This window comes from Hyla sarda, chromosome 1 (assembly GCF_029499605.1).
Source record: "Hyla sarda isolate aHylSar1 chromosome 1, aHylSar1.hap1, whole genome shotgun sequence".
NCBI lineage: Eukaryota > Metazoa > Chordata > Amphibia > Anura > Hylidae > Hyla > Hyla sarda.
The window spans coordinates 40,493,366-40,515,963 of record NC_079189.1 but is presented as its reverse complement, the minus strand read 5'-3'; the positions used below and the strand labels follow the sequence as shown (position 1 = coordinate 40,515,963).

Genomic DNA, 22,598 nt, shown 5'->3' with positions numbered 1-22,598 from the left:
CATAGCCCATCCTTTCCCTCTCACCAACCTATGTATTTGTCTAAATATCATTCATTAGCTACAGCTTCTTCTTTCACCTGTCACATGCAGGGAATGGGAGAAAAACGTGATTCTCAGATCCACTTTGTCTCCTCAGTGAGAGCTAGCCCTCTCCCCTCAAGACAACGCCACGTGATTCTGTCTGGTCTAGAGCTCTGGTTGTGCAGCCACACCTCACAGATTGTGCAGCCACACCTCACAGCCACAGATATTCACGATTTTGGGCGTTATCGGTAATTACCTTGCCGATAATCCAATAAGACCCGCACCACCCACCGCCTCGCTCCCCCCCCCCAACCAACCCACCACACCGCACCGCCCCGGCCCCATTGCCTTCCCCATCCCCGGTTTTATAATTACCTGTTCCCGGGGGCCAGGGTCCACGCTACTTCTGGCAACGACGCGACGTCACCGTCAGTGCGCACAGTGACAGCTCAGGAGGATACCACCGGAGCCAGATGTAGAGTGGACCCCGGGAACAGGTAATTATAAAACCGGGGATGGGGGAGCAACGGGGCCAGTGCGGTGGGGGGTGCGGAGCGGGGCGCGGTGGTGGGGGGCGGTTGCGGTGATAGGACTCAGGAGGACCCCCGGACAGGCAGGGGGAGAGAAGCAGGTGGCGGCAGCCTATGACACCGCAAAAGCCACTGCAGATCATTGATTTAAAGCGCCCACTTTAAATCAATGATCTGCAGCGGTGTCGTGGGGGGGAGTGGGGATATCGGTATAAGTTATCGGCTATCAGCCCTACCCTCCACAGATTATCGGTATCGGCCCTAAAAAAAAAAAAAAAAAAAAAAAAAAAATCGATATTGGTCGATCCCTACATAACACTGCTGTAGATCTAATCCCTGACTGCTGCCACAGATAGTGAAAGTGAAAGCAATTGGCTGGCAGCCATTACACAGAGCTGCACTGACTTCTGGGAGTTGTAGTCTGGGCTGCAAACAAGGAAAAAGTATTTAGGGGGCCAAAGGAGCAGCCAAAACCACATGGATAACTACAGAGGACACAGAACAGGTATTGTGGTGGCTTTTGGAGCATTTTTTTCTCAACTTCCCCAGAGTACCCTTTTAACGGGGAACTCTGGTGGGGGGGGGGGGGGGGGAAGGGCTTTCAAATTAGCCAGTGCTAGATAGATTTGTAAATTACTTCTATTAAAAAAGCAGCTGCTGTATGCTTCAGAGGAAGTTGTGTAGTTCTTTCCAGTCTGACCTCAGTGAACTCTGCTGCCACCTGTGTGTGTCAGGAACTGTCCAGAGCAGGAGAGGCTTGCTATGGGGATTTGCTTCTTCTCTGGAAAGTTCCTGACATGGACCTGTAGGTGACAGCAGAGAGCACTGTGGTCAGACTGGAAAAAACTACACAACTTCCTCTCCATACAGCAGCTGATAAGTATTAGAAGGGTTAAGATTTTTTAACAGAAGTAATTTACTAATCTGTTAAACTTTTTGGCACAAGTTGATTCGAAAACATTCTTTTCCCCACTGGAGTACCAAGATGAAGCCCACCATCTGTCCTTAAAAGGGGTATTCCAGTGAAAAACTATTTTTTTTCATATCAACTGGCTCCAGAAAGTTAAACAGATTTGTAAATAACTTTTATTTAAAAAAAAATCTTAATCCTACCAGTACTTAGTTGCTGAAGTTGAGTTATTCTTTTCTGTCTGACCACAGTACTCTCTACTGACCCCTCTATCTGCCTCAGGAACTATCCAGAGTAGAAGCAAATCCCCATTGCAAACCTATCCTGCTCTGGACAGTTCCTGAGACGGACAGAGGTGTCAGAAGAGAGCACTGTGGTCAGACTGTAAAGAACAACAACTTCAGCAGCTGATAAGTACTGATAGGATTAAGATTTTTAAATAGAAGTAAAATATTCACGAAATTCAGATGAAACTAAACCCCTAAACTGCTTGCTAATGGTTTCTATGTAGTGACTCCTCATCATTCAGACTACTGACTATTAATATAACTAATAAGTCCTAAAAGTATGAATGCCTGGTGACTCCTATAATGTGCTTTCCCACAAGTCAAACACAGGAAAATATTATTGACAGTGAACAGAGCTACACAGTCTCCTGGTTATTTTAATGTCCCTCAATGATACCAAAGGTCACAGTGCTTAAAGGCTTAGTGCCTGGTTCACACAGAACCTATAGCAAACATCATAAATTCCAGGTGTAAAGATTATTTTATAATCCTGACGTGTCAGCTTCCTGTCCGTATCACTGGAGACCATATGGTTCCATGTATACATTATATTCCCTTTTATCATTCAAGCGTCAATAGCAACCGAAGGACAATAGTAAAGTAATCTTAATCTTCAACCCCAACATATGTTTCCTGTCATCAGATTTGATTTTCTGAATGGATTTACAAGTTCGAACGTGCATGTCTGATACACGAAACTGGGGGGTTTACGGATACAAAAGAAAAAAATACAACGGAAAATATACATCCCTGCAACAGAACATAATAGAGGATACCAACAGATATATAAACACAAGACTGTACATGTATTCTACGTATTGGACTATAACTACTATGATAGTGCTTCTTCCAAGAAAAAGTGTGTACAAAATGCTAACTACTATAATACTGCCCCTTAAGAGCAATGATAAAACTACTATAATACTGCCTACTACGTACAAGAATAAAACTACTATACTACTGCCCCTATTTACAATATTATAACTACTATAATACTACCCCCTATGTAAGAAAAAAACTACTAATACTGCCCCTTAAGTGCAATGATAAAACTACTATAATACTGCCTCCTACGCACAAGAATAAAACTACTATACTACTGCCCCCTATTTACAATATTATAACTACTATAATACTACCCCCTATGTAAGAATAAAACTACTATAATACTGCCCCTTACGTGCAATGATAAAACTACTATAATACTGTCCAATACGTACAAGAATACAACTACTATACTACTGCCCCTATTTACAATATTATAACTCCTATAATACTGCTCCTATATACAAGAATATAACTACTATAATACTGCCTCCTATGTGCAAGAATATAACTACCATAATACTGCCTCCTATGTACAAAAAATATAACTACTATAATACTGCTCCTATATACAAGAATATAACTACTATAATACTGCCTCCTATGTAAGAATATAACTACTATAATACTGCCTCCTATGTACAAAAATATAACTACTATAATACTGCTCCTATATACAAGAATATAACTACTATAATACTGCTCCTATATACAAGAATATAACTACTATAATACTGCTTATACATATAAGAATATAACTACCATAATACTGCCTCCTATGTACAAAAATATAACTACTATAATACTGCTCCTATATACAAGAATATAACTACTATAAAACAGTCCAACAAGATGAGTGGCACTATTGTGTGGTCTCCCTTAGTAACAGGTAAAGTTCTTAGCATACAAAGCGAGGCTGTGCAGGTGGACTGATAATCCAGGCTAGACCTGGAGGTGCAGGTAACGGTATAGTATTCATATGAATCCAAAAAGCGAGTAAAGAAAGAAGTACCGCACTCACCCACTGTCAAAAGCCGGGAACGGGAGAGGTTTATTTCAGATCATAAGATCGGAATAACAGGTGCAGGACGTGGAGGAGGGAAAAAAAGCCACACACGACTAGTTTCACGCCGGACGGCGTGAAACTAGTCGTGTGTGGCTTTTTTTCCCTCCTCCACGTCCTGCACCTGTTATTCCGATCTTATGATCTGAAATAAACCTCTCCCGTTCCCGGCTTTTGACAGTGGGTGAGTGCGGTACTTCTTTCTTTACTCGCTTTTTGGATTCATATAACTACTATAATACTGCCTCCTATGTAAGAATATAACTACTATAATACTGCCTCCTATGTACAAAAATATAACTACTATAATACTGCCCCCTATGTACAAGAATATAACTACTATAATACTGCTCCTACATACAAGAATATAACTACTATAATATTATCCCCTATGTACAAGAATCTAACCACTATAATACTGCCTCTATGTACAATAATGTGTGGTAACTAATCTAAAACTGCTCTTGATGATATAACTAATGCATATGGTTAAGAATACAGCGTTAATAACGTTGCCTAAGAGATGGATATAGGAAGCACGTTTTTTCTATCTAGGGGGAACAAGTTTTTTTTGCTAAGTGAGAAAGAAAGAAGAAAAAAAATGAATGAAAATAAAGTACAAAAGCCCTGTAACAAGTTGATGACCAAACTGGATGATCAATGTGATAATTCTATAGCTCCGTCATATGCAGAGGAGTTGGCTTTGCCCGTAATGAATATTGGCCTATTGTATGGTATAATGGGTGATGTATGTAAAGCAAATTATCATCATTACATAATGAAAACAATGTAGCTTCTCCCAACAATCACTATTACCATAATACAGACAAACACGCCGCTCTCACACACTACTGCGGATTTAGTTTCAGGAGCAGTTCAGGAATCAGACAAAAAAAAAAAAATCATCATCTCCGCTTCATTTTAGTTAAAAAAAAAAAAAAAGGGAGAGGAAACAAATGTTATGTGAAAGGATCCTGGTTTGGGATGATCATAGACACAGGATGATTGTTGGTTGGGTATCATTCTCTGTTAAAGGGGAACTCCAGTGGAAACCAATTTTTTTTTATAAATCAACTGGTGCCAGAAAGTTAAACAGATTTGTAAATGACTTCTATTAAAAAATCTTAACCCTTCCAGTATGTATCAGCTGCTGTATGCGCCACAGGAATTTATTTTCTGTCTTACCTCAGTGCTCTCTGCTGACACCTCTGTCCATGCCAGGAACTGTCCAGAGCAGGAGAGGTTTGCTATGGGGATTTTCTCCTGCTCTGGACAGTTCCTGAAATGGAAAGAGGTGTCAGCAGAGAGCACTGTGGTCAGACAGAAAAATTGAAAAAGAAAAGAACTTCCTCTGCAGCATACAGCAGCTAATAAATACTGGAAGGTTTAAGATTTTTAAATAGAAGTAAATTTACAAATCCATTTAACTTTCTGGCACCAGTTGATTTAAAAAAGAGATTTTTTTTTGTGCTTACCGTAAAATCTCTCTCTCGTAGCCTTCATTGGGCGACACCTTACTGATGGGTATATGCTCTTGCCACTAGGAGGCGCTGACACTAGAAAGAAAAAAAAGTCGTCTCATCCCTGCCAGTATATACCCGCCCACTGGAAGTTGTCACAAAGCAGTAGGAGAAGCCAACAAGGAGATATGTCCTAAGGTCCTGTAAAAGAATCCCAGAAAATGACCCTGAAAAGATCATCTGGACAAAAAAAAAGGAAGATATGGGTGGGTGCGGTGTCCCCCAATGAAGGCTACGCGAAAGATATTTTACGGTAAGCACAAAAAAAAAAATCTCCTTTTCTCGGTCGCTTCCTCATTGGGGGACACCTAACTGATGGGACGTACCAAAGCAGTCCCCTAGGGTGGGAATAACAACCACTAGAAAAAAAAAAAAGGGTAAACATTCAGAGACCGAACCCACTCGTCTGTAAGGCTCGCGGACAAGACCCCAGGCCAGAGACAACCGAGGTCCAAAAACGAAGCTCGCGGAAGATCCCCCATCCCTGGAGATGGGCTAGGACGCCAAGAAAAGGGACCGTTGCATGCAGAGACTAAATCTACGGTCCATATGGAGAAACAAGGGAGAAAAAAAAAAGGTCGACTAGGAAGCCAGCCAGTCCAGAACCATCCCGGGAGAGGGTAGAAAATTAACCCCAAGGAACACAGAACCAGACAGACAGAGGGCTAGCCCAGCTGGAAAACAAAAATGGAAAAAAAGAACCTGACGAAACAGCCCTTACTAGAAAATTATTTAAAAAAAAAAAAAAAAGACTTGCCTCCTGACTGACACTAGCTAAAACGGATTGCCTCACTTCCAGTGGGCGGGTATATCCTGCCAGGGAGGAGCCAAATTTTTTTCTTTCTAGTGTCAGCACCACCTAGTGGCAAGAGCATATACCCATCAGTAAGGTGCCCCCCAATGAAGAAGCAACCGAGAAAATTTTTTTTTTTCACCGGAGTATCCCTATAAAGTTTCTGCGTATACACAGGAGCCAATCAGAAGACTCAGAGCTGCAGTGTGAAGGGAGGGAGCAGCAGTCTTTGGCAGGCATTACATCTACAGAGCAGCGGGGCTGATAAGGTGTAACAATAAGCTCACCCAGCACTCATCATCCCCTATATCCAGCCAACCAAATAGGACACAAGTGAATTTCCAATATGCCAATCTGAGGTTAATATTCTGTGCAGAATAAGGATGGATTCACACTATGTTAGGGCATAAGGCAGCCAGATGTGGCAGGGAGAACCGTCTCCTGCTGAATCTCGTATATATCACAATAGTATAGTCATTGTAAACAGAACGTGGAAACTTTGTAGAGGAAGACAGTGACTGAAACCATCTATCCCAAACCATTATAACTAAACCTGGATAGTTTCCATGTTGATAGAACCATTTTTATGTAGTAGCCTATGGGTCAGGGATTTATCACTGGTATTAATTTTTTTGGGTATTAAATAGTTGCAAATATTTGCGCAACTCATTTAGACTCAAGAAAACAACTTGAATGTAGAGTGCCACCCACTGTTAGGCTTTTGTAATGGTCAGTGACTTTTTAAAAACGTTGCAACATTGTTGCGCAATCTCGCACCCGCCCAGACAACAATTGTCTACACCTAAGCTACTTTGCTATTTATGAAGGATGTGTGCCCCTTTGATGAACGTGTGGGAAAGTACACATGACGTACACCCAAGGCAAGTGGGGGCAAAAGATCTATACATGATGGACATTTCCTTTACGTTGGAATTTATATAACGTTTTTTACACTCCTTGTGGTTAATAATTCACAGCTCACTATCCTATGGATCACTGAGTACAAGAACAAGATGAACAAATCTGTTAAATACTAACAGGAATTCGTGACAATTTGAGACCATGCCTTAACGCTACTTCCTCAGGACGACCAATATAAATTTTTTTATTTTTTTTTATGTCCAACTTTGCGTAACAACCGCACAGGGGAACTGGGTGACATACCTCATAATTCTGCTCAATGAATGGAAACTGCTTTGGCTGCAGAAACTGTGTCTTGGGTACATCCAGTCCATCTTCACCATAGAGGAACTGTACCACGCTGCCATCACTGTCCCGCACTGTGAGGTCGTACTGGACCACCAGCCCCTCAATATGCTTAATGATACACCTAGAAGAGAACCGCAATAAATTAAAGAAAATACACAAAATTATACAAAGTAATACAAAATAAAACATATACAGAAGCAAATCAGCAATTATTTTTGCGGTTGAACAAAGGAGAAGTGATCCATAAAAAGCCTAGGCACTCGAAATGAACGCATCATCGCATTACGGTGATTCCATGTGCCTCAGAATTGTTTCCTGCAGATCTCGTGTCGCAGACTGCATACGTTATAAGTGGATTTTGTTGTATATCCACCATGGATCTCAAGCCTACACACAGAAAATGGGGAATAAAAAAAAATAAAAATAAAACAACAACATGAGCTGCTGCAAATCTGCAGGGAAATTTCACGGCAGTTCTGACACACGTGGTATGAACCATAGGGGAAAATTATAATTTGTCTCCATATTGATGCATTTATAATTAAAACAGGTGAAACTCGAAAAAATTTGAATATCGTGCAAAAGTTCATTTATTTCAGTAATGCAACTCATCTGCGGAAGGAAGCATTAAGTGCTCCAAAATCTCCTGGTAAACGGCTGAATTGACCCTGGACTTATGCCCTGATACTTAAGGACTCAGGGCTTACCTGTACACCCTGGTCCCGTTTATCGGGTTTAAACTGTTCTCACCAGCGGAGAACGGGTTAAACTCAGTGGGTCCCAGTTGTTACGGGCAGCTAGGACCCACGGCTAATGGCGGGCACCGCAGATTGGGCCGATGCCCGGCAATAACCCTTTAGACGCCACAATCAAAATTGTAAAAATAAAAGTTAATAAAAGTTCATTAACCCCTTAATCAAAGTTGATCGCCGCGTCGAAAATGAAAGTAAAAGCTTCCTGGCAGCTCAGTCGGGCTGATCGGGACTATCGCGATAAAAACGCGATGTCCCGATCAGCTAGGATGCGAGCAGAGGCCCCCTTACCTTGCTCCGTCGTGTCCGATCGGCGTTCGATTGCTCCAAGCCCGAGCTACAGGCTTGAGCAATCAACCCCTATTACGCTGATCCATGCAAAGCTATGGCTTTGCAGGGATCAGCGTAAAAGATCAGTGTGTGCTGTGCTATAGCCTCCAATGGGAGCTATAACACTGTAAAAAAAAAGTGGGGAAAAAGAGTTAATAAAAGGTTATTTAACCCCTTCCCTAATAAAAGCTTGAATCACCCCCTATTCCCATGAAAAAAAACTGTGTAAAAAATAAACATATGTGGTATTGTCGCGTGCGTAAATGTCCGAACTATAAAAATATATAGTTAATTAAACCGCACGGTCAATGGCATACGCGCAAAAAAAATTCCATACTCCAAAATTGTGTATTTTTAGTCACTTTTTAAATCATAAAAAAATTTATAAAAAGCGATCAAAGAGTCCGATCAATGCAAAAATGGTTCCGATAAAAACTTCAGAAAATGGCGCAAAAAACGAGCCCTCACACCGGCCCGCACACGGAAAAATAAAAAAAATTATAGGGGTCAGAAGATGACAATTTTAAACATATAAATTTTCCTGCATGTAGTTATGTTTTTTTTAGAAGTACGACAAAATCAAACCTATATAAGTAGGTCACCATTTTAATCGTATGGACCTACAGAATAAAGATAATGTGTCATTTTTACCGAAAAATGCACTGTGTAGAAACGGAAGCCCCCAAAATTTACAAAATGAAATTTGTTCTACAATTTTGTTGCACAAGGAATTTTTTTTCCGTTTCGCTGTACATTTTTTGGTAAAATGACTAATGTCACTGCAAAGTAGAATTGGTGGTGCAAAAACTAAGCCATCATATGGAATTTTATGTACAAAATTGAATGCGCTTGATTATTAGAAGGTGATGAGGCAAAAATGAAAATGCAAAAACGGAAAAACGCTGATTCCTTAAGGGGTTAAGGGAACTGAGAGCCAAGTGTTGTTCCAGCCCCGACTGCAAAAGGGAAAGAAGACGTGGGAGAGAGAACGTCACTGGAGAAAAGGAGTGATATTCACACCAACGAAAATAAGACCGCCAAGTACGGCCCTCAGAACACCGGTCTCAACCACCATGCCATCAAATACAGAGACTGTAAATTGGGGCGGCAAAGGGGACCCTGAGAGAGCAGGTCGGGACGAACTGGGAGGCGCAGTGGCACGTTGTCCACTAGACTAAACAAGTTGGCATACCACGCCCGCCTGGGCCAGTCCAGAGCCACGAGGGGGAACGCCCTCCGCTTTTAGCTTCCTCAGGACCCTGGGAAGGAGAGGAAGAGGAGGTAAGAGATAGGGGAGGGCGAACTGAGACCAGGGAAGCACCAGGGTGTCCACGGCTAGGGCCAAGGGTATCCTCGGACTTCACCACAAAGCGAGGAACTTTCTCGTTGTGGCCGGATGCAAACAGGAGCACGTCCGGGGAGCCCCAGAGGTTGCAGATTTTCGCAAACTCCTCTGGATGAAGAGATCACTTACCAGGGTCTGCTGAGGAGCGGCTGAGAAAGTTCAGAAAGGTAGGTGTCTCTGATATCCACCGAGCACAGAAAACTCCCCTTGATCCATGGATGTCACTACAGAATGGAGACTCCATACGGAAATGATGTAGGAGGAGGTGATGGTTGAGGAGCTTCAGATCCAGGATCGGGTGGACGGAACCCCGTTTCTTGGGAACCACACACAGGTTCGGATAGAAGCCTGAAAAACACTCCTTGGGAGGAACTGGGACAATCACTCCCTGAGTGAGAAGGGTCCCAAGTGCGACTCGAAAGGCCAGTGCCAAGGAAGTGGGGGGGAGCGGGAACGAAAAAAGCGATCTCATGGAAAAGTAGTAAACTAGATCAGTTAGCCGTTGGAAACAACATCTCGAACCTAAAAGTCCTGCACATGGACGGACCAAACGCCCTCCCACCCGACAAGAATCTTCAGGTGGGGGCATCCCTTCCAGCAGAGGGAGGCTTATGGATGCCCGACTTGGCCGCGAAATGGCCAGAACGGTTATCCGATTTCCAGGAAAGACAGGTGTTGAAAGAAGGATCCTTCTTATCATGTGAGGGTGCCGATCTGGTCACCCTACACGAGCCACAGGACCAAAAGGACGTCTACTTCCTTCGGGAGTCGGTACAGCGCAAATTATTCTGCGGTAATAAGGAGCTCTTATCTCCAGTACACCCCTGAGATAATCTCATCAAGGAGTTTCCCAAAAAAGTCGAGACCCAGTAAAAGGAAGCTCAGTGAAAGATTTCTTGGAAGTGGCCTCAGCATCCCAGGCCTTGAGCCACATGGAGCGAGGAAGTGCACCTAGATTACCTGTGGCAAAAGCCGTACAACAGGCAGACTGCATAGAAGCAGAGCACAAATAGTCTCCAGCATTGGAGAGTTGAAGTGCAAGATCCACTAAATAATCCGAAGGGGCCCGGACAAAATGCCCTGGCGGAGTTGAGAAGCCTTACCTTTTAAAAATCAAAACCCTTTCAATTTTGCAGCTAAAAATCCATATTTACGCCACCAATTCTACTTTGCAGTGACAGTCATTTTACACAAAAATCTACAGCGAAACGGAAAAAAAAAAAAACATTGTGCGACAAAATTGAAGAAAAAATGCCATTTTGTAATTTTTGGGGGCTTCCGTTTCTATGCAGTACACTTTTCGGTAAAAATTACACCTTATTATTCTGTGGGTCCATACGATTAAAATGATACCGTACTTATATAGGTTTGATTTTGTATTACTTCTGGAAAAAATCATTACTACATGCAGGAAAATGTATACGTTTAAAATTGGCATCTTCTGACCCCTATAACTTTTTTTTTTCCTGCGTATGGGGGCTCATTTTTTGCGCCGTGATCTGAAGTTTTTAGCGGTACCATTTATGTATTGATCGGACTTTTTGATCACTTTTTATTCATTTTCGATACAAAAAGTGACCAATGGACCTTGGAATTCTTTTGCATGTACGCCATTGACCGTGCGGTTTAATTAACAATATATTTTTATAATTCAGACATTTCCGCACACGGCAATACCACATGTTTATTTTTATTTACACAGTTTTCGTTTTTTTAATTGGGAGAAGGAGGGCGATTCAAACTTTTATTAGAGAACGGGTTAAATGATCTTTATTCACTTTTTTTTTTTTTCACTTTTTTTTGCAGTGTTATAGCTCCCATAGGGGGCTATAACACTGCACACACTGATCTTTTACATTAATCAGTGGTTTCTCATAGGAAACCATTGATCAATGATTCTGCTGCTTGACTGCTCATGCCTGGATCTCAGGCACTGAGCAGTCATTCGGCGATCGGACAGCATGGAGGAAGGTAGGGACCCTCCTGCTGTCTTTACAGCTGTTCAGGATGCAGCAATTTCACCGCAGTCATCCAGAACAGCACCCTGAGCTACCCGGCACTGCTTTACTTTCACTTTAGACGCGGTGTTCAACTTTGAACGCCGGGTCTAAAGGGTTAATAGCTCACAGCACCGCGATCAATGCCGCGCACTATTAGCCACGGGTCCGGCAGTTGTTAGAGGCCGGGGCCGCCCCGCTATGATGCAGGGCCATGGAGTGGCCCCACATTATAGACAGGGAGCAGGCTGAGGGCGTATAGGTACGCCCTCCGTCCCCAAGGAGTTAAAGGACGCTGCATCCGCCAAAGGCAGAGTAGTTGCCTTTGATAGGTGGGAAACCGAAGGATACACGGTTGGTGGAGATTTCCATCTTGCAATGAGATCCTGGGCAAAAGGAAACTGTGCCAGAACCTTCTTAATCCCTTGAAAACGCTTGTCAGGATGCTTCCATGCTGTTTCCAGTAAGGTGTCAAATTCAGCAGGAGAGCTGAAAACCTTAGGTGAGGGACGGGATCGGTGAAAGGAAACTTCTGGACCTGGGTCCGAAGTTTTTGGGTCCTCTAGGTGAAAGGTGTCCCTGATGGCCAAGACTAAGTTGTCTACCGTGTCGGCATGCCGGTTCGGTCCTCTGAGTCAGAGACAAAACCTGACGCCTCGTCTTCCAGTTCCCCAGGAGAGTGGGAGTGGGTGGAAGCAGCCTTGAATGAAGGCGAAATGGACCTGGTACGCAGATCTGGAGACCTAGGGTGGCGACCAGGAGAGTGACCCCGAGATCAGGTGCGCTTTCGGAAAATTGTTGGGAGACACCACAACATATAAAAAATTGCATACAGATCCCAGAGAAGTTCAAAACGGAACTTATTAAATTACTTGATGAAGGATTATTGGGCATCATCACCGGGAGGTAGAGGGATTACCTCCTTGTGGAGGAACCTGTAATCCCGGTCATGTATGCCCTTCCAAAAACACAAAAAGGCATAATACCTCCTCCCATGAGACCGATCGTCTCCGGCAATGGATCATTGCTGGAACGATTGTCTACATGGGTAGATCTAATGCTCCAACCATTAGTACAACGTACACCAGGATACTTAAAAGATTCCAGGGACGTATTGAGGGCAGTGGAAGGCATGCAATGGGATCTGGAGCTTTCATGGCTATCATGTGATGTCGTGTCCTTGTACACGAGCATCCCATGGCAGTTAGCCATGGAAGCTCTGGGTCACCATTTACGCACACACAGCAATTATTCGGCCAACTTATGTGAATTAGAATGACCATCTGGTTTCTAATGTCCCGAAATGTCCCAGGGAATTTTTTGTTCAAATTAGTGGCGTATCAATGGGGGCCAGACACTCCCCCGTCTCTTTCAAACCTCACTATGTCCTTTTGGGAAGTCAAGTTCATTTATACTGTGGAAAATCCGTTCAGTGATCACATACAATGGTACGGTCTATTTATCGACGATCTCCTCCTGATCTGGAGGCGGGGACGTAAAAACCGTGCCATTGTTCACTGAATATTTAAATGCCAATTCTTTTAATTTAAAATTTACTCATCATAGTCATCCTAATACCATAGTTTTTCTGGATTTGGAATTAAAAGGAGAAACCCACAAAATTGTCTCAGTATCCACACATCGTAAACCTGTTTCTGGAAATACAGTACTAAGAGCCGACAGTAATCATCCCCGTCATACGACACAATCAATACTGGCGGGCGAACTTACCAGACTTAAACGAACCTGTACAGCACAAGAAACATTCGATAAACAAAGTAATGAACTAGAACAGAGACTAAAATGTAGGAGTTACTCCCAAAATACAATAAAAAGAGACGAAAACATAGTATCCAACAAAAAAACACAATGAACGTATCCATCCGAAAAAAATTGATAAAAAGCAAAATAAAAAACCAATACTACCGATACGTTACTCACCATATTTTAATGAATTAAAAATATCATTCGAAAAAATGTACCTTTGTTGACACAGGACAGCATTGTTCACAATCTACTACAGGAGGGGTGTCTAATAGTATCGAAAAAAGCACCTACACTGGCAGACAAATTGTCACCAAGTGTGGTGCAAAAGGCAACTAGTTCTCACACAGTGGGTGGCTCACGCATAAAGGATTTTTCAAGAGCGGACAGAAAATATGCCGCACCTGTAATTTTGCCAAACACACAAAAGCATTCAAAAATGCAAGTGGTACAAAAACATTTGAAATAAAAACCTATATGAACTGTACCACCAGTAATTTTGTTTATTTGGTGGAATGCACACTCTGTAATCTCATGTATGTAGGGTATACTACAAGAAAATTGAAAATTAGAGCTTTGCAGGATATCAACGACATTGGCAACAATACAGGTCGAAACAAATCAGCAGCATCAACACATTTTCAAAATCTGCACGATGGTAATACAAATGGACTGCGAATTTTTGCCATTGAACATGTAAGCACCGGAATGAGAAAGGGATGCATAAGAAAAAAAAACTAGCCTATAGGGAGGCGTTTTGGCAATTCACACTGGAAACCAGCATTCCTACAGGCATGAATATTCGTAAAGAATTGCTATTTCATTATTGAAAAAAAATATCTGTTGCATCCCCTGCACATTTCGGTATAAGTCTGTAGAAAACATGTTTTTTACATGATTATCATTTTTATGTATCTAAAAAAGGGAAAGGATAAAACGGTTCATACTTTATGCCCTGTGTCCCTTAGCCACATATGGGGGAACAGGTAGCGCCATGCTCCTGAACCCCCCCCAAAAAAACAAGAAAATAAAAAAGGAGAAAAGAACCTAAAACAGGCCCTTGCTATAAAATAAAAAAAAGACGACCAGGTCTGGAGAGCTCCAGATCTGTGTCTACCTCCTACTGACACTAAGCTAAAACTGATTAGCTCAGAGTCTGTAGGCGGGTATACCCTGCTGGGAGGGGCAGACTTTTCTTGTCGCCTAGTGTCAGCCTCCTAGTGGCAGCAGCATATACCCACGGTCTGTGTCCCCCAATAAAGCCAATCGAAAAATTCTAACTTTTCAGGTTTCATTATTATATACATAAAATGTAGAGTAGCGGAGAAGTAATGGAAGGCAAGAAAGAAAGAAGAGCTGAATGTTTAGATCTCAACATGCGTGATCACAAATGGTTAAATTGGGAAGACCATAATATGATGACCAAGGATGTAGGCAAGCATGGCCACCAGAAGAAGTCACAGACAAGAAGGGACCCATCCTTGTTACAAAGAACAGTCCACTAACCTCTGGAGATAACCTGAACGACTCGTCTTCACGGCAGTGTCCACCAAACCTTCTCTCCCAGCCATACAGTGAAAGTAGAACTCCTAAGACACAGCAACACATACACAGGTTCAGGAAACGATGGCGATTCATGGAGACAACCTAGATCCTGCATATAAATCAAGATTATTTGTTGCTCTATACTAAGAGGGTTGCAGGAATCTTCCAAAAACAATGTCACCCGTTAGTGGGCAGTGTCTCCTATTGCAGCTTCTTATTCAAATGAATTTTGCAATATCAGATATAGACCATACACAAAAGGATCATTATAGAGCACTATGGTGTTTGCACAGACAGGAAATCACGGGAAGGCATTATTGACCGCCCATAGGCTCATGAGCAGAGTCTACTCCATATGCAGCAGGAACAGACTATCGAGGAACTTCAGCAATCTAATGATTGCTTATAAAAGTCCACATGAGGGAATTATTGTTTAAAAAAAAAAACACTGAAATATTACGTCAAAATATTACCCAAAAAAAAAACAAGTTAATGTCCAATACAAGGTGAGTGGTATTTGCACATGGCTACCTCTTCAATAAGGTCTAATAGGTTATCGACTGAGAAAATAAGTGATGCACTCTGCCAGTTGCTTTAAAGGGGTATTCCGGTGCTTACACATCTTATCCCCTATCCAGCAGCGGAGTTCCCCTTTAAGGGCTCCAACCTATTACATACTGCATTGAATAGAGGAAACCTGCACTTTAAGTGTAATGTATCTTAAGAGGTCTTAAAAAGAATAAAGTTATTTACCTTAAAATAGAAGATGAGGGAAGATAGATGTGTAATAGGCCATGGGCTTGTCCATAACTAGGCTCATAAGCTCCAGCAATGGACAGCCCTATCCAGAGGATAGGGGATAAGATGCCTGATCGCGGGAGTCCCGCCGCTGGGGACCCCCGGGATCTTGCTCGCGGCACCCCGTTTGTAATCAATGCCCGGAGCGTGTTCGCTCCGGGTCTGATTATGGTCGACCGCAGGGCGGGTGGCGTGCGACGTCACACCTCCACCCCCGCGTGGCGTCACGCTCTGCCCCTCAATGCAAGCCTACGTGAGGGGGCATGATAGCTATCACTCCCCCTCCCGTCGGCTAGCATTGAGGGGCGGAGCGTGACGTCACACGGGGGTGGAGGTATGACGTCACACGCCGCCGGCCCTGCGGTCGCCGGTAATCAGTCCCGGAGCGAACACGGAACACGCTCCAGGCACTGATTACAAACGGGGTGCCGCGTGCAAGATCCCGGGGGTCCCCAGCGGCGGGACTCCCGCGATCAGGCATCTTATCCCCTATCCTCTGGATAGGGCTGTCCATTGCTGGAGCTTATGAGCCTAGTTATGGACAAGCCCATGGCCTATTACACATCCATCTTCCCTCATCTTCTATTTTAAGGTAAATAACTTTATTCTTTTTAAGACCTCTTAAGATACATTACACTTAAAGTGCAGGTCTCCTCTATTCAATGCAGTATGTAATAGGTTGGAGCCCTTAAAGGGGAACTCCGCTGCTCAGCGTTTGGAACAAACTGTTCCAAACGCTGGAGCCGGGAGCTTGTGACGTCACAGCCCTGCCCCCTCGTGATGTCACGACCCGCCCCCACAATGCAAGTCTATGGGAGGGGGCGTGACACCCCCCTCCCATAGACTTGCATTGAGGGGTGGGGAGTGACGTCATGAGGGGGCAGGACTATGATGACAGGAGCTCCTGGCATTGACTCCAGTGTTCGGAACAGTGTGTTCCAAACTCTGAGCAGCGGTGTTCCGCTTTAATAACCCACATTGTGCTATTTCCTATGGACTCAAAATATAGTAGAGAATTATAGCCAACATACTGGAGGTTTGATGCCAGTGAGAAAACGGCCAGTCACAAAGCCACCGGATCGTGGTGCAAAGTCATACGGTTGGAAACAAGGCAGAGATTTCCCAGAAGGCATCAGTGGTGGTCGTCGACCTTCCAACTCAATCTGACCCAAAAGACAGGAGATCTGAGAAATACAATACAATAGATTTGGGCATTAGTACAGCTGCTGGATAAAGCTAGAACAAAACCACATGCCATGCCCCAATTGTTAAAGGGGTGGTCTCAAAGCCAAATCACTGTCTACAGGGCCATTAGGACAACCCCTTTCCATGTACGCTGCAAAGAGCGCTTCCTGATCTGGAGGACTTGGCACAACCATGTATAAACTACAGTAAAGGTGTCCAAAACCGATGGCTCAGCCAAGGATTGGTGAAGTATGCATAAATTATTGTCACTTTTACTGGTTGCCCGGAAAAGCCCAGGGTGACAGTCATAGGGCTGTCCAATTCTCATACAAGAAAATAAAAACCTGTGTATTATGGTGTTCTATATACAAGAATACAGTAGAAGAGATAAATGGTACCTGCATGGTATTCACAGTGGATCCTTTGGCGCCAGACTGGACCATCAACTGCAAATTATTTTCTGGGAAATGTCTGTGTAGACCTAGTGGCATACACACCTAGAAGATACAAAAGTCATCCTGTAAGACCTTAAAGGGGTTATCCAGGAAAAAAACTTTTTTTAAAATATCAACTGGCTCCAGAAAGTTAAACAGATTTGTAAATTACTTCTATTAAAAAAATCTTAATCCTTTCTGTACTTATGAGCTTCTGAAGTTGAGTTGTTCTTTTCTGTCTAAGTGCTCTCTGATGACACCTGTCTCGGGAACCGCCCAGTTTAGAAGCAAATCCCCATAGCAAACCCCTTCTAAACTGGGTGGTTCCCGAGACACGTGTCATCAGAGATTACTTAGACAGAAAAGACCAACTCAACTTCAGAAGCTCATAAGTACTGAAAGGATTAAGATTTTTTTCATAGAAGTAATTTACAAATCTAACTTTCTGGAGCCAGTTGATATTAAAAATTACGTTTTTTTCCTGGATAACCCCTTTAAACCCAAGTGCAGTCTCAAATACATTGCTAATGGCCCCCCGAAAGAGGCTTAAGTAAAAAACACCTAGAAGACGTTATGAATGAAGCAAAACTAGCAAATAATGTGCATTATATGTATCTAATGGACATACACTCTAGTAAAGGAGGTTATACACGTTAGATTTAGGACCGAATCCATGTGGCGAGACCAGCTGACCATCTATGACAGTGTTTCCCAACCAGGGTGCCTCCAGCTGTTTTAAAACTACAACTTCCAGCATGCACGGACAGCCTTTGGCTGTCCGGGCATGCTGGGAGTTGTAGTTTTGCAACAGCTGGAGGCCCCCTGGTTGGGAAACACTGATCTAAGACGTATGTGGACTCCCAACTCTCCCCTGATGACGTATGTAGAGGTAGAGAAGGATCAATAAGTTGAATTTCAAAATGTCTGATTCTTTTGTTCTCAGGGGAGATATGTTGCTGTTGGAGAAGTCTTGCAGTGGCTATTAGAGATGAGCGAACCTACAGTAAATTCAATTCGTCACAAACTTCTCGGCTCGGCAGTTGATTACTTATCCTGCATAAATTAGTTCAGCTTACAGGTGCTCCGGTGGGCTGGAAAAGGTGGATACAGTCCTAGGAGACTCTTTCCTATGACTGTATCCATATTTTCCAGCCCACCGGAGCACCTGAACTAATTTATGCAGGAAAAGTCATCAACTGCCGAGCCGAGAAGTTCGTGACGAATCGAATTTACTGTAAGTTTGCTCCTCTCTAGTGGCTATCACCTCTCTCCCCATTCATAACACATGCACACTTGGTGAACCTGAGCATGCAAGTGTATGAGACAGAGGGGTTAGGAATGATAGACATCTGACAGACAGCTACTGAAGGTGTATGTGCACCTCAAGGCCTCGCTATATACTTCTGGAGGACATAACATATTTTACAACTTGTGAACGTTACGACACCCACCTTATTTATCTCATTGCTCACTAGATTCACTTGCTCCTTGAACTTCAAGTCAACCATGTTGAAGTCTCTCTGGTCTTTGCTTAGATAAGCATCTTCCCATTTTCCCCGGGCCTCCTCATCTGAAGCCAATTCACAGAGGTTGAAAGCACCGCGCACAGCCTGAAAATGGAAAAACAGCCATGATGCCATTATTTAGAAGACATGACCCAATAGGGTAAAAAAGGTCACACTTGTTTTAACCTGACCGTTCACAGGTCAGGTCCTTTGTGTAGTGCAGGATAGACAGCTTGTGAAAGTGGCACAATTCATGTGTTTAATACAGTGTTTGCCAACCAGGGTGCCTCCAGCTGTTGCAAAACTACAACTCCCAGCATGCCTGGACAGCCTCTGGTTATAATATATATAAATATATATCCATTTATCTAGATATTTATTTATATTATAACCAGAGGCTGCCCAGCCATGCTGGGAGTTGTAGGTTTGCAACAGCTGGAGGCACTATGGTTGGGAATCACTGTATTAAACACCCTTTTTTATGGTCCGCTCTAACCTGATCATGAAATGGGCACGGTCATTAACTTTATTTTTTTTTATTTTTTTTTTTTTGTACTACAACATATTTCTAATATACTTTCGTTTTCTTTTTATAAAAAACACTTTATTTTTATTTTGAAATCCGGCCACTAGGGGGTCTCCCTCCTAGTGGCCGGCTGCAGCCAGGCGTGACGTTTTCATATCAGCCTGCACTCGCCCCCTGCCTGTCAATCAGACAGGCGGGAGCAAGCGCTGAGAACGCATTGGCTCCCTGGCCTCACACGCCGGCCCCGCCTCCCGCTGCTGCCTCAGGACGGACTGGACTTCGGTATGTCTGTTTGGGGTGAGGGAGATTTTGGCACCGCGGCCATGAAATGTATTGCTTTGAGTGGGTGGGTAGCGCCGCTGCCAATAACAGTTATTATTTTCACCTGTACAGTATGCCCCCAGTTGTTTCACCACTACAACTCCCAGCATGCTCGACAGCCAATAGATGTCAGGGCAAGCTGGGAGTTGTAGTGGTCGAACAGCTGGAGGCACCCTGTATAGGTGAACTAAGGGCAGAAGTGTTGGCCCCAGCAGGCATCAGTGACGTGGTGCCTACTGGGGAAGTCAGCCTGGTAGTGAGCACACTATCAGGCAGACAAAAAGGTGTTTCTACCATAGTAAAAAAAAAAAAAAATTTGAAGCAGGGAGGGGGTTAGGGATAGATGAGCAATAGGCAGGGACAGAAGAGGAGAAAAAAAAAAAAAAAAAATAAAAAGATGGTGGGAGCTACTCTTGAAGTATCACAACAGTACCATAATGCAACTGAAGTGTATAAACAAAGCCCTATCTCAAGATTAAAAGTTACACCCTACTTATAGGGAATCCATAGGGGATAACTAGCGGATCATAGGGGTCAATTGTCCTCCAAACGAATTAAGCAGCAGCACACGCACTTGGCCACCATACAATTGGCCTCCACCGATCGGCTATTTATCACCTACCCAGTATATAAGCGATAAACTCTTTAATATGGCGTTTCTTAATATAAGTTTTTTTAAAGGTTTTATTTTTTACCAATACTTTAAAATTATCCTGAAATCTTGCAGTTTCCATTCTGGCCACTAGGCCAAAAACTAAGCTAAAGAGACCTAAAACTAAGCCTAAGAGACTTCCTGTTCTGTACAGATTACTTCCCAACAATAACCTCCATATCACAAACAGCATTACAGTGAAAGGTGACACCAATATATAGATAACATAGGTACACACAACAGGTGTTGCTCATATATCTGCCTTCCTCTGATTTTGGAATGATCTATGAAAAAGGTCACAGGGCTCCTGAGGTCCCTTTTTATGGTCCGCTCTAACCTGATCATGAAGTATCACAACAGTACCATAATGCAACTGAAGTGTCTCAACAAAGCCCTATCTCAAGATTAAAAGTTACACCCTATTTACACCCTAGGGGATCCATAGGTAAAATTATAGTAAATATGTCCATGCCCTTCAACTAAGCCAGTGTTTTCCCAACCAGGGTGCCTCTAGCTGTTGCAAAACTACAACTGCCAGAATGCCAGGGCATGCTGAGAGTTGAAGTTTGGCAACAGCTGGAGGCACCCTGGTTGAGCAACACTTCACTTAGCTTTGCCCACTTTTTCAAAAGTGGTTGTGAAAGATGCAAAAATCTGCACTTTTTGCGCCAAAAAAGCCCTGCGCAAAAATCTGCACTTTTCTACAGCCATAAACTGCCATACAAGCCTTCGTAACACACCCTCCGCCTTCCCAAACACCAGGTCTGTATATATCAACTGCTGCAGTATGGCCTCAAACAGTATTGAAAAATGTTGGGTGAAAACCAATAACAGAGAGGAGTTCATTCAGATTTGCCATTAAAGGGGTTATCCAGGAAAAGGAGATTTTTGTTTACTTATCGTAAAATCTTTTTCTCAGAGGATCCATTTGGGGACACAGACCGTGGGTGTATGCAGCTGTCTCTAGGAGGTGTGACACTATGGTAATTTAAAAAAAAGTCAGCTCCTCCCAGCAGGATATACCTGCCTTCAGGCCCTGAGCTAATCAGTTTAAGTTCCAGAGCAATAGGAGGAGACCAATAGGTCAAGAAAAACCCAAAACTGTCCGAGAACCAGAAGAAAAAGCATAACTTAACGCACCCTCGGACGGAGAACCAAAGGAAATCTCAAAAAGGGCGGGAGCTGTGTCCCCCAATGGATCCTCCGAGAAAGATTTTATGGTAAGTAGACAAAAATCTCCTTTGCTCTATTGGCTCCATTGGGGGACACAGACCGTGGGACGTACCAAAGCTGTCCCTTGGGTGGACAGATAAGCAGTCAGGCAGACGGCCGATCCACTGCCACCTGCAACACTTTAAGACCCAGACTAGCATCAGCCGATGCGAAAGTATGAACTCTGTAAAACCTCGAGAAAGTGTGCAAAGACGACCAGGTAGCCGCCTTGCAAATCTGCGGGGCCGAGGCTCTATTCTATAGAGCCCAGGATGCCCCAACAGAACGGGTAGAATGAGCCACAACCCTGAAAGGAGGAATCTTCCCCTTACAGCGATAGGCTTCCGAAATGGCGGACCGAATCCACCGAGAAATGGTGGCCTTGGAAGCAGGTTGTCCCTTGCAACGACCTTCCATATGGACAAAAAAGCAATCACACTGACGAAACGAAGAAGTGATGGAAAGATAAGACCGAACAGCCCGAACTACATCCAGCTTGTGTAGTAAGCGCTCCTTAGGATGAGAAGGAAGAGGACAAAAAGACGGGAGGATAATGTCCTCATTGAGATGAAAGGCCGAAACCACCTTAGACAAAAAGGAAGATTCTGGCCGGAAAACAACCTTGTCCTGGTGGATCACCAGAAACGAAGAACGGCAGGAAAGAGCTGCCAATTCAGACACCCTCCGGATGGAGGTGATAGCAACAAGAAACACCACTTTCCAAGAAAAGAGGCGGAGAGACACCTCTCTAAGGGGCTCAAAGGGTGCACCCTGGAGGGCACTCAGAACCAAATTCAAGTCCCAAGGGGGAGAGGGTGACCGATAAGGAGGAACAGCGTGCACCGCTCCTAGAAGGAAGGTCCGGACAGGAGAATTAGAAGCCAGGGGCCGCTGTAAAAGAACAGCAAGGGCCGAAACCTGACATTTAAGTGAACTGAGAGACAATCCTAGTTCCAACCCCGACTGCAAAAAGGAGAGAAGACGGGGAACCAAGAAGGTTACCGGGGAGAAGTCCTGAGCCTCACACCAACGAAAATAAGACCGCCAAGTACGATGGTAAATTCTTGCGGA

At 43.6% G+C, this 22,598-nt stretch overlaps 1 protein-coding gene across 2 annotated transcripts in view; it reads right to left on the bottom strand.

Moving 5' to 3' along the window:
- The window catches only part of POLR1A (RNA polymerase I subunit A), a 137,936-nt gene that overhangs the window by 66,277 nt on the left and 49,061 nt on the right, over positions 1-22,598 (bottom strand). For both annotated transcript variants that reach the window (XM_056554407.1, XM_056554421.1), the window contains 5 exons: positions 18,763-18,921; positions 17,276-17,374; positions 16,724-16,876; positions 14,856-14,938; positions 7,117-7,282 (listed from right to left, as the gene is read on the bottom strand). In XM_056554407.1, the coding sequence (XP_056410382.1) occupies positions 7,117-7,282; positions 14,856-14,938; positions 16,724-16,876; positions 17,276-17,374; positions 18,763-18,921 (660 nt within the window). The remainder of the gene's footprint in view (positions 1-7,116; positions 7,283-14,855; positions 14,939-16,723; positions 16,877-17,275; positions 17,375-18,762; positions 18,922-22,598) is intronic.